This window comes from Suricata suricatta, chromosome 1, assembly GCF_006229205.1.
Source record: "Suricata suricatta isolate VVHF042 chromosome 1, meerkat_22Aug2017_6uvM2_HiC, whole genome shotgun sequence".
NCBI classification, from domain to species: domain Eukaryota; kingdom Metazoa; phylum Chordata; class Mammalia; order Carnivora; family Herpestidae; genus Suricata; species Suricata suricatta.
The window spans coordinates 133628062-133643656 of NC_043700.1; the positions used below are offsets into that span (position 1 = coordinate 133628062).

At 39.4% G+C, this 15595-nt stretch overlaps 1 protein-coding gene across 1 annotated transcript in view; it reads right to left on the bottom strand.

Annotated features, from left to right (window-relative positions):
* FRAS1 (Fraser extracellular matrix complex subunit 1) overlaps positions 1-15595 on the bottom strand; it is a 273045-nt gene that overhangs the window by 134539 nt on the left and 122911 nt on the right. The window contains exons 27-29 of the mRNA XM_029951708.1: positions 14402-14486; positions 11369-11695; positions 2567-2720 (exon numbers count right to left, since the gene is read on the bottom strand). Of these exons, the coding sequence (XP_029807568.1) occupies positions 2567-2720; positions 11369-11695; positions 14402-14486 (566 nt within the window). The remainder of the gene's footprint in view (positions 1-2566; positions 2721-11368; positions 11696-14401; positions 14487-15595) is intronic.

Consider the following 15595-nt stretch of genomic DNA (forward strand, 5'->3'; position numbering starts at 1 on the left):
TATGGCCCTCTGTTAGGTTTCTCCTTTTCTCCTGTTAGACCTATGAGTCTAGGCATATGGTATCTGTCCTTCTCTGCCTGACTTATTTTGCTCAGCATGACACCCTCAAGGTCCATCCACTTTGCTACAAATGGCCAGATTTCATTCTTTCTCATTGCCATGTAATACTCCATTGTATACATACCACATCTTCTTGATCCATTCATCAAGCGATGGATATTTAGGCTCTTTCCATGATTTGGCTATTGTTGAGAGTGCCACTATGAACATTGGGGTACATGTACTCCTATGCATCAGCACCTCTGTATCCTTTGGGTAAATCCCTAGCCTCTACTACAAAGCTGTTGCCATCAAGACAGTATGGTATTGGCACAAAAACAGACACATGGACCAATGAAATAGTATAGAGAGCCCAGAACCGGACCCACAAGTGTATGGCTAATTAATCTTTGACAAAACAGGAAAGAGTATCCAATTATTTACTTGTTTGAGGGAAAGGGTGCAAAGGGTGAGGCAAAGAGAAAGGAAGAGAAAGAATCCCAAGCAGGCTCTACACTGTCAGCACAGAGCCTGATGTGGAGCTCAAATCCACGAAGTGTGGGATTCTGACTTGTACCCAAACCAAGAGTCAGATACTTAACCAACTGAGCCACCCAGGTGTGCCTTGTTTCATAGTTTTTATGGTTGCTCTTTCATGAAATCCTTGGATTTTTAATCATTTTCAACAAAAGTTCATTTTTCTGAAGATATGATGGATTATTTCCTCATCTGTTCTGTAATTTTGAATTCTGAGCTAATCTTCAGTGGTTTAGGCTATGAGAATCTCAGGATCTGGAGTTGAGGGTAGACCTTCCACAGCAGTGTCTACCAGTTTCTGCAAGGAACCCATGAGGTATCATTGGCCTGAGGTTAATATTCATATGAACATCTCAGTTTTGGGTTTCTCAGACAATGCACACCATAAACTTAACTCTCGATCTGTAGGAGAAACAGGCCTGAAGTTCTGCTTTCTCTGCAGACTTTTTTACTTCACTCTGAGCCCTTGGAAACATGGGTAGGTTTCTTTGCCATCTCTCTGTGCTGGTGCACTTCTTAGTTTCTCTTCTGTCTCTTTAAGTCAAAGTCTTTCCAGAGTCCTAGTTTTATGCAGGATCTTAATTATATCTCATCTCCTTGGGCTACATACAACCACTCTGAGGGAAGCTATTCCATCGGCTCAAGCCTAACTGGCTTTAAGCTCCTTTTCTGTTTCTTACTTGGAGGTTTCTTTCTATTCTTGGAAAGTCAGGCATGAGTGCCCTGTAATTCTTTTTTTTTTTTTATGTTTATTTGCTTTGAGATAGAAAGAGAGAGAATATGCATGTGTTTATGAGTAGGGAGGGGCAGAAAGAGAGAGAGAGAGAGAGAATGAATGAATGAATGAATGAATCCCGGACAGCAGAGCCCGACACCAGACTCAGTCTCATGAACCTGTGAGATCATGATCTGAGCCGAAATCAAGAGTTGCACATTCAGTTGACTGAGCCCCCCCGGCACCAATGCCCTATAATTCTTATCTTTTATCCAGCATTTCTAGATGATGATGATGATGATGGGAAATTTTTCAGATTATCACACAGTACTATCTTTCTGGAAATGGCAGTAACAATGGAGATCTTTAGAAATGTTTTTAAGTAAAGCTTTTTTTTAAAAAGTCTTAACAAGAAGTCTGGTGATGTTCTGGAAGGAACATAAAGTGGAGTTTAAGAGTCTGAGCTTCAAAAGTAAACTGACATAATAAGCTATACATGCTTATATAAACTATACTTTAGCAAGTTACTTTCTCTGTAAAATTAAGTTATTTTAAGACTTAAAATTTGTATTTTATATGCACTAATATGGTTATATTACTTAGCATACTACCTGATACATAAAGTGAGTATAGTGTGACAGCTATTTTGACTATTCTGTTTAATTTAAAAAAATTTTTTTAATGTTTTATTTATTTTTGATACAGAAAGAGACAGAGCATGAGAGGGGGAAGGGCAGAGAGAGAAGGAGACACAGAACCGGAAGCAGGCTCCAGGCTCTGAGCTAGCTGTCAACACAGAGCCTGATGTGGGGCTCGAACCCATGAACATGAGATCTGACCTGAGCTGAAGTCGGAAGCTCAACCGACTGAGCCACCCGGGTGCCCCTTTAATTTTTTTAATGTTTACTTCTTTTTGAGAGAGAGAGAGAGAGAGAGAGAGAGAGAGAGAGAGAGAGAGAGAACGTGAGTGGGGGAGCAGCAGGGAGCAAGGGAGACACAGAATCTGAAGCAGGCTCCAGGCTCTGAGCTGTCATCACAGAGCCTGACACTGAGCTCAAACTCACAGACTGTGAGATCATGATCTGAGCTGAAGTTGGACGCTCAACCAACTGAGCCACCCAGAAATCCCACTGACTATTTTGTTTAAATACTATGTGTGAAGTATTAGAAATTCAATTTCATTGGAATCACAACCTTGCTGTGTGGCCTTGTACCAAAGCAAATCTAAGATTGTTGGATACAATGATAAAATCATGGCAAAGGAAAAAAAGTTACCAAATTGGGGGTGGTCCTGTGTAATTTTGTAGATAATTTCTGAGGCACTGGCACCTGGAGCCTCTGCCTGTAAGATTCTATTGGTAATCTGCAGCATCCCGCTTTCTGGAACCCACACCATTGAATTAGCCACAAGTCGAAGACCTCCATCATTCTAGAATAAGGAAAGAGTACAAAATTAGGTCCAAGAAAAACATTTAAAAAACCATAAAGAAAAACATAAAAGAAAACATCAGCCCTTAAGAACATAAGTTATCAGGTACCATTTCTGCTAGCAATCATCTAATAAGAGAGATTCATAGCATTGGAGTCACACTATAAACTATGTATGTGGTATGTGTAGATAATTGCATGCATATGTACATATCCTGCTTTTTCTTTTATCATAAGCAAAGTACTTCATTTCGGACTCTCCATTTCTTTTTTATTTTAATTTACTTATTTGATAGAGACAGAGACAGCATGAGTGGGAAAGGGGCAGAAAGACAAGGAGACAGAGAATCCCAAGCAGGTGCTGCACCACCAGCGTGGAGCCCGATGCAGGGCTTAAAACCATGACCTGTAGATCATGACCTGAGCTGAAACCAAAAGTCAGACGCTTAACTGACTGAGCCACCCAGGTGCCCCTCTTTCTTTTGTCCATATAACTTCTCTTCTATCCTCCCCATCCACCCACATTCAAGGACTATTCATTAGCCACCTTTATATGCCAGCTCCTTTGCCAGATGCCTGAGATAGGTAAGGATGGCTGAAACAAGACTTCAGTTTCAGAACTTACACTCCAGTTGTGTCCGTATAGACAAATAATTAGGATGCATCACAAATGATGCCCTGTAAGAAGTTTGAGCAGGGGCTGAGGGAGAATAAAAGGAAAAGGAGGTTTTCTCTTTGAGAAAAGAATGCTCAGGAAGGCTTTCCTATAGAAATATCATTTAATTCTCAAATGACCAAAAGATGGGTCTTCTCAGAGAGAAGAGGTGAAATGAAGTCTATGCAGGAGGCCCAGCTGAGGCAAGGATGTGAGACAATGCGCTGCAGGCTCCATAAAATATCCAGGTGTCTGGGCAAGGAGAGTTTATGGAGCCCAGGGAGCCGATGAATAAAAAGGGACACTCTTTTAAGGTTGTCTTAGGTAGAAGGAAGATGCTGTGCCCAAAGTCTCCATTTACCTTGTAGGCCTTGTAAAGTCAATGTGTGTCTTCAGGGAAGGAAAGGGGATGAGCATGTTTGGGGTTTAGAAAGCTTCCATCAGGAAGAGACATAAGGGGCTAGAACTGGAATGCATCTGGGAATGCATCTGGGGCTGTAGAAACCATTTAACAAATTCTTGTAATGGCTCAGGTGAGAGAAGATGAAAAAGTCATTGCAGTGGGAATGGAGAGTTAGAAACAGTTTCGAGAAACACTAGAGGCCGAATTGACAGGCCTTGATGACTGACTGGAAGTGAAACCTTAGAAACAACAGTTGGGATTCGCTGACTGGAAGAAATCGCCTATTTAGCACTCCTGAGAGGAAACCATCTTAATTGCTAAAGCTAATGTCATTAAAAAGTGCTGCCATTCCGGATTTGCAAGGTGTGCACCTCCTCCAAAGCCTCCTAATTGACATTTTAGCATAGAATGCGATTAGTAGGGCTGTCTGTGTTCAGTTTTCAGTTTGTTATCATGCTTTAAAAATCAGTAAATCTGATATTTTAAAATCAAGCATTTCAAAGAGGATGTGCTTATAAATTATTCCTCTTACTTTCAAATATGCCAATAAACAGACCAAACACCCCTTTCTGAATTAGAACTGCATTTTAGTTTTTTCACCAGCTTCATTGAAGTATATTACTTGATAAATAAAAGTTGATATATAAAAGTTGATAACATGATGTTTTGATATTCATATACATTGTGAGATGATCATAACAATCAAGCTAATTAAGAAATCTATCACCTCATGAAACTAAACTTGTGTGTGTGTGTGTGTTAAAAACAAATTTCAAGCAAATTTTAAGTATACAGTACTGTGTTATTAAGTATAACCACCATGCTATATATTCAATCTCCAGAACTTATTCATTCCTTGTAACTGAACCTCTATACCCCTTGAAACCTCCCCATTTCTTTTACCCCAGCCTCTGGCAATCACCATTCTACTCTGCTTTTATGAGCTGAGCTTTTTTAGATTCCAAATGTAAGTGAGGTCATGCAGAATTTGTCTTTTTGTGTCTGGATTATTTTACTTAGCATAATGTTCTTCAAGCTTACCTGTGTTGTCACAAATGGCAGAATTTCCTTCTCTGTAAGGGTGTATAATATTCCATTGTGTATACAGACCACATTTTGTTTATCCATTTATCTATCAATAGACACTTAGGTTGTTTCCATACCTTGGCTATTGTGAATAACGTTGCAATAAATATGTGAGTACATATATCTCTTTGAGATAAAAATTTCATTTCCTTTGGATATATACCCAGAAATGAAGTTGCTGGATCTATATGATACATCTGTTTTTAATTTCTGAGGAGCCTCCATACTGTTTTCCAGAATGGCTGCACCAACTTACATTCCCTCCAAGAGTTTATATGGGTTCCCTTTTCCCATACCCTCACCAACACTTGTTATATTTGTGGGGTTTTTTTAGCCATTCTAACAGATGTGAGGTGATATCTCATTGGTTTTTTTTCAATCTTTATTTATTTATTAAGAGAGAGAGAGAAAATGCATGTAAGGAAGGGAAGGGCAGAGAGAGAGAGAGAGAGAAACAGAGGATCCCAAAGCAGGCTCCATGCTGTTAGTGTAGAGCCCCACACAGGGATCAATCTCATGAACTGTGAGATCATGACCTGAGCTGATATCAGGAGCTGGATGCTTGACCAACTGAAGCACTCAGGCATCCGTCATTGTGGTTTTGATTTGCATTTCCCTGATGATGGGTGACATTGAGCACCTTTTCATGTACCTTTGGCCATTGTGTGTCTTCCTTTAAGAAAGGTCTATGCAGATTCTTATCCCACTTTTTAACTAGAGGAGGAGAGGGAGCAGGATACTACTGAGATGTTAGAGTTCCTTATATATTTTAAATATTAATCCTTTAGCAGATATATGGTTTCAAACACTTTCTCCCCTTCAGTAGGCTGCCTTTTCATTCTTTTGATTGTTTGCTGTGTTGTGTGGCTTTTTAGTTTGATGAATTTCCACTTGTATTTAAGCACAATCCCCAGGGGATGTGGAGTCATGCTAAAGCAGGAGAAGCATAGCCCAGGAGAGAGACAGTGATGGGTCTAGAGTGGTTCTTCTAAAACCCTACAGACAGACCCTTTACAATATTTATATTTACAACCAGATAATATACATGCCTTTTGTTTACAATACTTAAGAAGAAACAGACAACTGTCTAAGGGAACAAAGTCTAATTCTTTCCATTCATTTTGATGACATGGTTTTATCAGTTGCTTTCTTCTGGGAGAAAGTCCAGGGAAAATTCAAGAAGAGATGAATGGAAGGCTATATACCATCTTTTCTACAGTTTGAGTGGCTAGAAAAGTCAAAGAAATTTTAACCTCATTTCCCCAATGATTCTGTCATTTTGCAATTTCTTTATCTGCTTGTAGTTGTTTTTTTTTTCTGCACAATGATGCATATATCCCTATGAACTCAAGAAAGTAACCATAACATCAGTTGAATAATCTCCTGCCTAGTGAAGTTTTATATGTACTTTAGGATACCATGTTAGAAAGCAATGAAATCCCAAAAAGGGATTATGGGGACATGATCAAAAGAATGCTTTAAATTAAATAGTTCTTCTAACGCATTTCATAGAACAATGGGCATACAGAAATGCTGGTAATAAAGTTTAGCCATTATATATTGTATTACAAATAAAAATATTAATGTTGTAAACCAGAAATAAGGGCCTAAGCTTCTATCGTTAGGAGGAAAAATCTCACAAATAAAATTAAAACTTTCCTCCCTAAAATAAATGTTGGGACATAAATGATGATCTTGAATGATAGTGTACCCCAACCCCTGGTCAAACTATTCAAACTAAAAGATTTTTAAACTTAATCAAATAGAAAATGACAATAATTCGATATAACATCAATCTCAACATCTAATTTATTATGTAAACATAAGCCTTAATTTGCAAAAATTCATTTATACCTAGCTTTTAGAATGCAATCTTATAGGACACTGTGGATTTTAGGGAAGGGTCACATAGGACGGTGCATAGAAGGTGAATCTTAAATGCTATTTACCAGGTAAAGGATGGAAAGATAATTGGACTGTTTTTGTGTCTGCCAGTGTGTGAATGCTCCTCAGAAGCTCTGTTCTTCCAGGTCAAGAATATAGAACATTTTCTCCATGTAGATTTCAACTACTTTATGAACAAACAAAATTTCATAAACAACCATTTTTTGAGCGTCTATTCTGAGTAATGCATCTTCCAAGATGCCAAAATGAACAAGTTAAGCAAGTCCGTGAAAGGGGAAACCATGACACATGGTAGAGATTTAGTTATTGATGCATTAGACAGACTCTTATTCAAAAAATTAATTTTTGGAGCCATATTTATAATTGTCGCTAGCACCCTTATTGTCAAACAGTATCTCTGCAAAACAACCCTGAAGGGGCAAGCTTTAAGAAAACTGAGGAAAGCAAGGGCTTTTAGCTGCACATGGGCCTTACCAAGTTCAAATAGCCCAAGTGGACTCGTAGCAACAGAATTTCCCATCGAGTTCCTAACCTGATACTTGGGGACTTTTAACATCAAAGCGTTACCCTGTTACAGAAAATAAATTGCTCAAACAACAACAAACGAGGTCACAAAGATCATCAGATTTATTGCCAAAGTGGAAAGAAAAAGAGGCATGATTTTCCAGGGATGGCTTCATTAACGAAAAATAAGGTAATTTCTTGAAAGCCCAACAGTGGAGAGAAATCTACCAAAAAGCAGGACTTTTCCCTGCTCACATTTTAGCCTGTATTAGATGCCAAATCGCTTTAAAATCATATCTCTAGCAGGCTCAGGGTTTAGTAATCCGCTCAATTAATGAGAGCCTGTTCAGCAGAGCATTCTTTATTACCTTTTAATCTTTTTTATTTCTTTTGCCTCCTCCCCGAAACAGAGCATGTTTCAACATCAGTCCTGAGTCTATCTTCTCCTCAGCGACTCACCATAAGCCTGGAGGATGGCAGTCAAATTTCCTTACTGCCAGGCCAAGGATAAGAGTTTGGAGAAGTGATGTCGAGCGGGAGAACTAAGAGTAGAACTGATCGCTCCTACCCTTAGTCCCAGATAGGTCACCGGACACGTGCAGAGGTGCCCCGAAGGCTTCACATCTGACACAGGAGATGGACTCAAAGGTAGGAACATGACAACCAGCCTCACTCAAGCTGTTACACCCCCCCCACCTAACTATCCATCCAACAAAAATGTACCAAACTCCTACGATGTGCCTGGGGCAAGAGAGGAAAACTAAAATAGTTCCCGCTCCCACAAAGTTCGCTTTTTCTATCCTCTCTTTTTCCATCTGTACTACCCGGTTAAGTTTTCTCCCTAACAACACTGGGATTAATTTGTACATCCATTCCCCAGGAATTAGACCGAAACCCCTTAGCCACTCCACTTAAGCCCCCAGCTAGACATCAGCCAGCAATTGGCCTGACTCTAAATTTAATACACAGGCTGCCCTAAGGGAAAGGACTTGGAGGCCCATCTTAAGAAATGGCTATCAGAATGAAACCGATCATGTCTGACTATATATCTACTGGAAGCCATTAACAGCTGAAGCAATTTTTTTCTTCCTGCACTACAGTAGACTTATGATTATAAATAGCACTTGGAAGAATATGTGGTGAGTCCAGAGGGAAGATTCCAAGAGGCTTAATGCCCAGATTGCTTGGATAGGACATTGAGAAAATGACAAAATTTCTGTCCTCATTCTGTCCATTAGGGAGATCCAAATATATATGACTGAAACATTGAAAAATATGGACTAAAATGAAAAGAAACATGTGGGTTAAATGTGATGAGCCAGAGGTGAAATCATGGCTCTGACACTAAATACATTTTTTTAATGTTTATTTATTGTTGATAGAAAGAGCGCGAACAGGGGAGGGGCAGAGAGAGGGGGAGACACAGAATCTGAAGCAGGATCCAGGCTCTGAGTTGTCAGCACAGAGCTCGACACAGGTCTCCAACTCACGAGCCATGAGATCATGACCTGAACCGAAGTCGGCTGCTTAACCAAGTGAGCCACCCAGGCACCCTGGCACTAAACACGTTTATGAAAAATAAACATTTTTAAACTCTTAAAAATGGTTTTAAACTTTTCTTCCAGTTTTCTTTTCTGGAAAATTAGAGATAATACTTGTACAAACACCCTAGCATGACTGTTAACATCAAATGAAATAATTTATATCAAACATTAGTGCCCAATAAAGGTTAAAAGCAAAACAAACAAAAATATCTCCTACCCATAGAATTTCCTTTAGAAGGAAAAAAGTCACATGGCCTCTATTCTAACTTCCTTCACTAAAATATTGTAAAGATCAGTAGAAGAGATATGAAGAAGTACTTTGAATCCCTGAGAGGAAATATAGGATGTATTTGTAAAATATTAGTATTACAGTGTCAAACTTATTAGTCCATCCTGGTAGATGCTGGCACTCTGGTCACTGGTTTTATTATCCTAGTTCATTGGCTCAGAAGCCATTTTTTCACCTGATGGGCAGGTAAGCACAACACTGTAGGAGATAGAGTGATGGCAGGAAGAAGGAGGAGGGACAGACCCTATAAATACAACATGAACCCCAAGTTATAAGCACTACAAGAATACTCGAGATCTGTTCTTACACCTTATTTATAAATTAAAATTGCATTTTCTTTGTTTTGTTTTTGTAATCAAAGCAGCTAAAATCCCAGAAATACCCTTCAACCTTGGGCCATAGCATACAAAATGACAGCACCATACACTGAACCAAGCTCCAAACGTGGAGAGTAAAAGCACTCTAGGAAGGGCGGCTGCTAATGTTGCACTGAAATCCTGTAACAATCTTTGGAAGAAAACCAAGGAAGAAGAAAAGAAACTTTCTGAGTCTGTCTAGACTTCATCTCTTCAGAACTAAACCTCATCTCCCAGGGCGATTGCAAGAGGGTGATAATTAGGATTAGCTACAAGGTGGCTACCTGCCAATTCTCTCTCATAATCAACCTTCATTTGCTCCCATCTATATCATGCCACCATCGCTGTTCTCAGCAGCTGCAAATCATGAGACAACAGCCTGAGAAACTAGCCAGCAGACTAGGTTACATTCAGCTGTTCACCTTCACAAGGATCCATCGCCAATTTTGAGTGATCGTCGGTGAGAAAGTGACACATCATTGCTAAACTGTCTTCGGCAAATCAATCTCTCCAGCTAATCATTAATGATACTTCAGTGGCTACTGATATTTGGAATGAAAAGTTCAATAAAAGTGATGTCTCCCCATCTACCACCATGGGAAAGAGCCAGTTGTGCTATAACAGAGAAAGAGCTCCTACTGAAATACCATCAAGTAATGGTTTTGAAAATGTTTTTCAATAAGTCTCTTGGATCTAGCATAGATTAGCCCAGTATTTCCCAAAACGTGGAGCCATCCCATTAATAGTATCCAAGAACATTCTATGAACTACATGGATGATTACTTTTTAAAATGTTTATGTATTAATTTCATAGTTTAAATTTTTTAATGTTTTATTTATTTTTGATACAGAGAGAGACAGAGCATAAGAGGGGGAGGGGCAGAGAGAGAGGCAGACACAGAATCTGAAGCAGACTCCAGGCTCTGAGCTGTCAGCACAGAGCCCAACACAGGACTCAAACCCACAAATGTGAGATCATGACCCGAGCCCAAGTCAGAGGCTTTAACTGACTGAGCCACCCACATGCCCCTAAATTCATAGTTTAGAAAAAAGTATAATTCTACATTAAGCCCATAATCTCATATTCATTATTTATTATGAAGAAACCACAATAAAAAAATAAGTGGATATAAAGAAAAATATTAAGTAAATAACAGAAAAGGTGTTTGTGGGGGACGCCTGGGTGGTTCAGTTGGTTAAGTGTCCAACTGAGGCCTTCGGCTCAGGTCACAATCTCAGTTCATGTGTTTGAGCCCTGTGTTGGACTCCATGCTGACAACACTGGACCCTGCTTGGGATTCTCTCTCTCCCTCTCTCTCTGGCCCTCCCCCACTCATGCTTTCTCTCTCAAAATAAATAAACTAAAAGAAAAGACATTCATGGATATGACAAAAACATATGGAAATGGCATGAGAATGACTCAGAGTGACAAGGATTCCTATGGTTACTAAAAGAAAGAGTTCCCTCATCCTACTCCAATTGGGTTAATAGAATGGCTGCACTCATTCTTTTCAATTCATTATGATAACCTGACCATGAGCTTCACACAGAATGAGCTCTTGTAGAGGGCAGATAAAAACAGGGGTGTACTTGATTCTTATGATCAGGCAGGAGACAAAAGGATCAGTGGACAACAAGGCATTTTTTATGGCAGCAAGTCAACATAAAAGTACAAAAGTTTCCCCTGTGTAAAGAAGGGTGCTCCCAACAAAATATATCGTGCTCCCTGAGATTGGGTAATCTGTTCTATTAATCTTTGAAAGTCCTAAGTATTTTCATAAGAGATGGTTAATAAATGTTTGAATAGATAACTCTCCATATCTTAACTTTATGAATACCGAAAAATAGTATCAACGAAACTCCACATCTAGGTGCAAGAAAATTGCAGCTCTAGGAATGACACCTACCTTGGGCACAGTCTTCACGTGGAACAGTATATTTTGGAAGGAATGTCCATCGTTGGCCTGCAAGACCACAACATCAGATATGCTATCAGAGCCATCATGAGCGTAGTGCAGAAGGCCCCTGGAGAGTTCATCCAGCCGGAATTGATAGATTGGGGTTGCAGGGGACTGAAGTGTTTGGAGCAATTGGCCATGAAGTGGAGGATCAAGCACTTCGACCACCACATCCTGTGGGTTGTCATCATCTCGGATGTCAAGCAGCTGGGTAGTAATGGTTCCTCTCTCTCCTTTGCTAATATGGAGAGCCTCATTTCTCAGCACATAGGGGGCCTGGGAATTGAAGGGAAGGAGGAGAAGTCATTTAGCAGGAAAAGAGAGGGCAATCCAGTGGACTAGATGCAGTTTTTCACAACTGGATTGATAATTCTATGCCTCTGAAGGAACTCTTGATGCTCCAGCAAGTACCAAACTGTTGCATAGTCAAAGTATTTGTCAGAGGTGTGGTCATAGTAATCAGAGCAAGTGAGATTACTTAACACTTCAGGTTCTGGAGGCTTCTCAATGCCACCTCAAGGCCATAGTACTCACCAGAGGCAATGGAAGTGAGCTGCCTGCTTCCAAATCTTAGAAGTCTCTGCTATCTTGATTTATACTATATTCCCTGCATTGTAACTGAGATCAGCCCAGAGTCAGGGATCCCAACCAGTTGTCTGCTTCCAAAAGAGAACAGTAAGAGATATGGAATTTTTGCACTTGTGTTGGGAGTTGAGGACTTCACTCTGGGCTACACTGCAGTATGCTGACTTTGGGTAAGATACTTCTGATTCTGAGTTCATGCAACTTCTGGTCCTGCCCAGTAGTTTTTTAAGGCCATCTCATCCATATCTTGAAAGGCCCACCCCAACACTCGGCTTATAAAGCCTGATAAGATCACGGTCTGAGTAAAGCAACCACCTGGTTAATTCACGTGACAAATTTTAATATGTTTTTCTTAGGATTATCAGGTTTCCCCTCACTAACTTGAGTAAACAAATAAAATATCCTTTCATAAAGATAAAAGTTAATGAACCACAACAGAAAGAAATAACAGAAACAACAACAAAAAAAACGGAGGCCAGAAGCCAAAGAAAACATTATCTTAGTTTTTTATATTGTTTGAAGTTGAACCATCTAGGACTTTTCTCAGCACATTGCCTTCTTTAATCCAAATGGCTCCCTTTTAAAACTCCCCTCCTGGCCTCCTGGAAATTTTAATATCTGTTAAAGTTATGTCTAACTAAGGTGTCATTATAATAATCACATAGTAGGAAGCTAGATGACAGCTACTGCTCAGACTTCCCCAGTGAGAATGCAGAAGTTGTGATTTTACATACGTGGGAATGAATGGCCCCTTGGGTTCTGAAAGAGATGAGGTCAAAAGGTGATGTCAACATCCATAAATGGAAAAGATCAAATTAACTTACATGAGAAAATCTCAGGGAGGCTTAAGACCTTATTGAAATATCACAGGAATGTAAAGAACAAAAATGAGCTAAAACTCATTTCTAAAATTCCATTTAAAAAAAGTTAAAATGAAAAAGTTTCTCATATAATAAATTTTTAAAATGCTGTCACTATCCACTCACCTGATTTGGAAAAGACAAACAACTCACCATGGGAACTCACCACCTCAGACGGGAAAGTCACTTGCCAATACCTACCCTAACTCTCTAATTCACCTAGTTAGAAGTAACTATACTAACACAAACAAAAAGAACAAAACAAAACTTCTGAGCTTAAGTACTGAGAAACCTCTAAGCCAGACAGTCCTGAGACCTGATGTGGCCCTCTGGTCCATATTTAGAGGTCACATGTTTTGGTTTTAATTAAAACAAAATGTATACTCTTAGCCCAGCAATGAGGTCAAATTAACCTTGGGTCAACTTCTAATCATTCCTCAACTTCAGTCACCTCTGAAGTAAGAATGCCATGAAGAAATACTGAGCTTGCCTGTGAAAACCATTTGGGAGCTACTTGTGGCTTATGTCTATTATCATCCACAATCTATGGTCTTTTCATTTTTGGACTAAAAATTAAAACATATATACCTCAGTTTTAAAACAATGGTCTCATGTCCTTCCTTGAATCATGACTAACACTCCACTAAGATCCGAATTTTGCGGTTGTCTTGGTTCCCCCATGCTGGTATCATACTCGCTTGTGGTTCACAACTTAAGACTATATCTATCTTTCCACTCTCTGCACACTTCAGGAGTTCAACCCTCAAGCTCAGTTACATCGACCACTACATGTATTCTGGACACATAAAGTACAGCTTGACAAAGATGAGTGATGAGAACAGAAGAGCCATCGCACCGAGTTTTATAGCATCTACCAAGATTTCCTCAGACTTCTGTTTGGCTGATGACCACACTGGCACCTCATTTAAGTAGATCCTTAATAAGATGCTGTACCCACTGCAAACGGACTAAAATACAGTTCAGCTACATGAAAGGCAAGAGTAGCCAAACATAATTTCATATCCCTGAGACAGAAATATTTAGGCCAAACAAACTTATTTACCTATGATTAGGAAAGTCTTCACAGCTGGAGCAAGTTTCAAATTATTTTGAAGGGCTAGTATCAGATTCAGTATAGTAGAGTAAGGTGCTATAAAAGTAGAGATCAAGAATACAGACTTGGCAGTCATTTTTTCTGAGTAAAAATCTTGGCTCTTTGGTTATTAGCTATAGTCCCATAGACAAGTTACTTAACTTTTCTGTGACTTTAGATTCCTATTGGTAAATTGGGGACAACAACACTTTGCAGGGCTGTTATGATTAAATGAAAAACACAATGAAGGGTACTACCGACATATTGGCAGTTAGCTCTTGTTGTTCTTCCCTGTGGGTCCTAAGAGTTACTCCAGTGTTATTTCATGGGGAAAGTAAAACAAGACTGATTTAGCTCATTTTTGCTAAAACTACGCGAAGCCTTGATTCATGCATCAGAATTAGTAGGCATGTGCAATAATTAATTGTGTGGCACTGTTATTACCTGTGTTGAAAATGCTTGTATGTTGATCAGCTGTGGCTCAGAGAAGAACTGCTTGTCACTAATTTTCAGGGAAAAGTAACCTTTCCTAAAAGAAGTTCCCAAAAAAGGAATGAGAAAATGTAGTCATTAGTCTCTGGCAAAACAAAGAATAAAAATATTTTCAGGTTATGTGCATGTAAGAATTAGGATCAAACCACTACGGTGATATAATTTTCATACTGTAAATAAAAATAACCCAATAAAGATGAATATAGGGCCATGCAGGTAAAACTACTGTATATTCTTTGATCTCAATATAACATAATAATTACATCAACTTTTTATTTTAGATTTCTCTAAAATTAATATATAGATGGTTGAAAAATCAGTCGTTGGCCCAACACAGGCTGGTAATAGAGTGATGGCTAATGGTTAAATTGGAGAATGGAAAGGAACCTATCATAGTCCCTGATTAGCTCTCAGTGATTCCCTGCACACCCTCTCTCCTGTTCTCAAATCATTTGAGTGGTCCCGCATGAACAATCTGCAATGTTTGTATTACATGACTCTATTTACCTGCCTCCCCCACTCCAGCCACACACATACACATTCAATGTGGATGGGACTAAAGGAAAATTGCTGATTATTCCCTGGAAATTTGCAACTGCCCTGAGAGGCCCCATTTGACTATGCAGAAGCCATAGTCTAGCCTGATGAGATGTGAAGCAAGCCTGTCTGTAGGGAAGAGATAAATTAAGCCTTGGAGCAAAGAGACGCAGAGACAAGAGGCAGAATTGAGTCCTGCTTCCCATTCCTACTTCTAGCTTCTCGACTCACCCTGGAAGCCCAGTTGCCCTTGATGTGTTAAAGAGCTGAGCCATGCCTGCAATGTTATAACAAGCCTTAAAATTTTGCTGAATCTAGTTCAAGCTGACTTTCATTACCTTCAACCAAAGAGTCCTAATTAATAAAATAAAATAAGGCCGATTCTTTGCTGTGGTTTTACTTCCTATAAGAGTGTTGTTCCAGCAGCTTCAGAGACAACTGGTAGGGAAGGTAGGAGTTGCCCACTTTCAGAGCCAAACCAAGCACAGAACTCACTGTAGGCTGGTAAGACATGTGATTGATGCACTATGGGAGGTTTGGAATTCTGGTCGACTATAGGGACCATTATTTTAAAGGTTCTTCAAAAGGTATTGGAATTAACTACTGAAA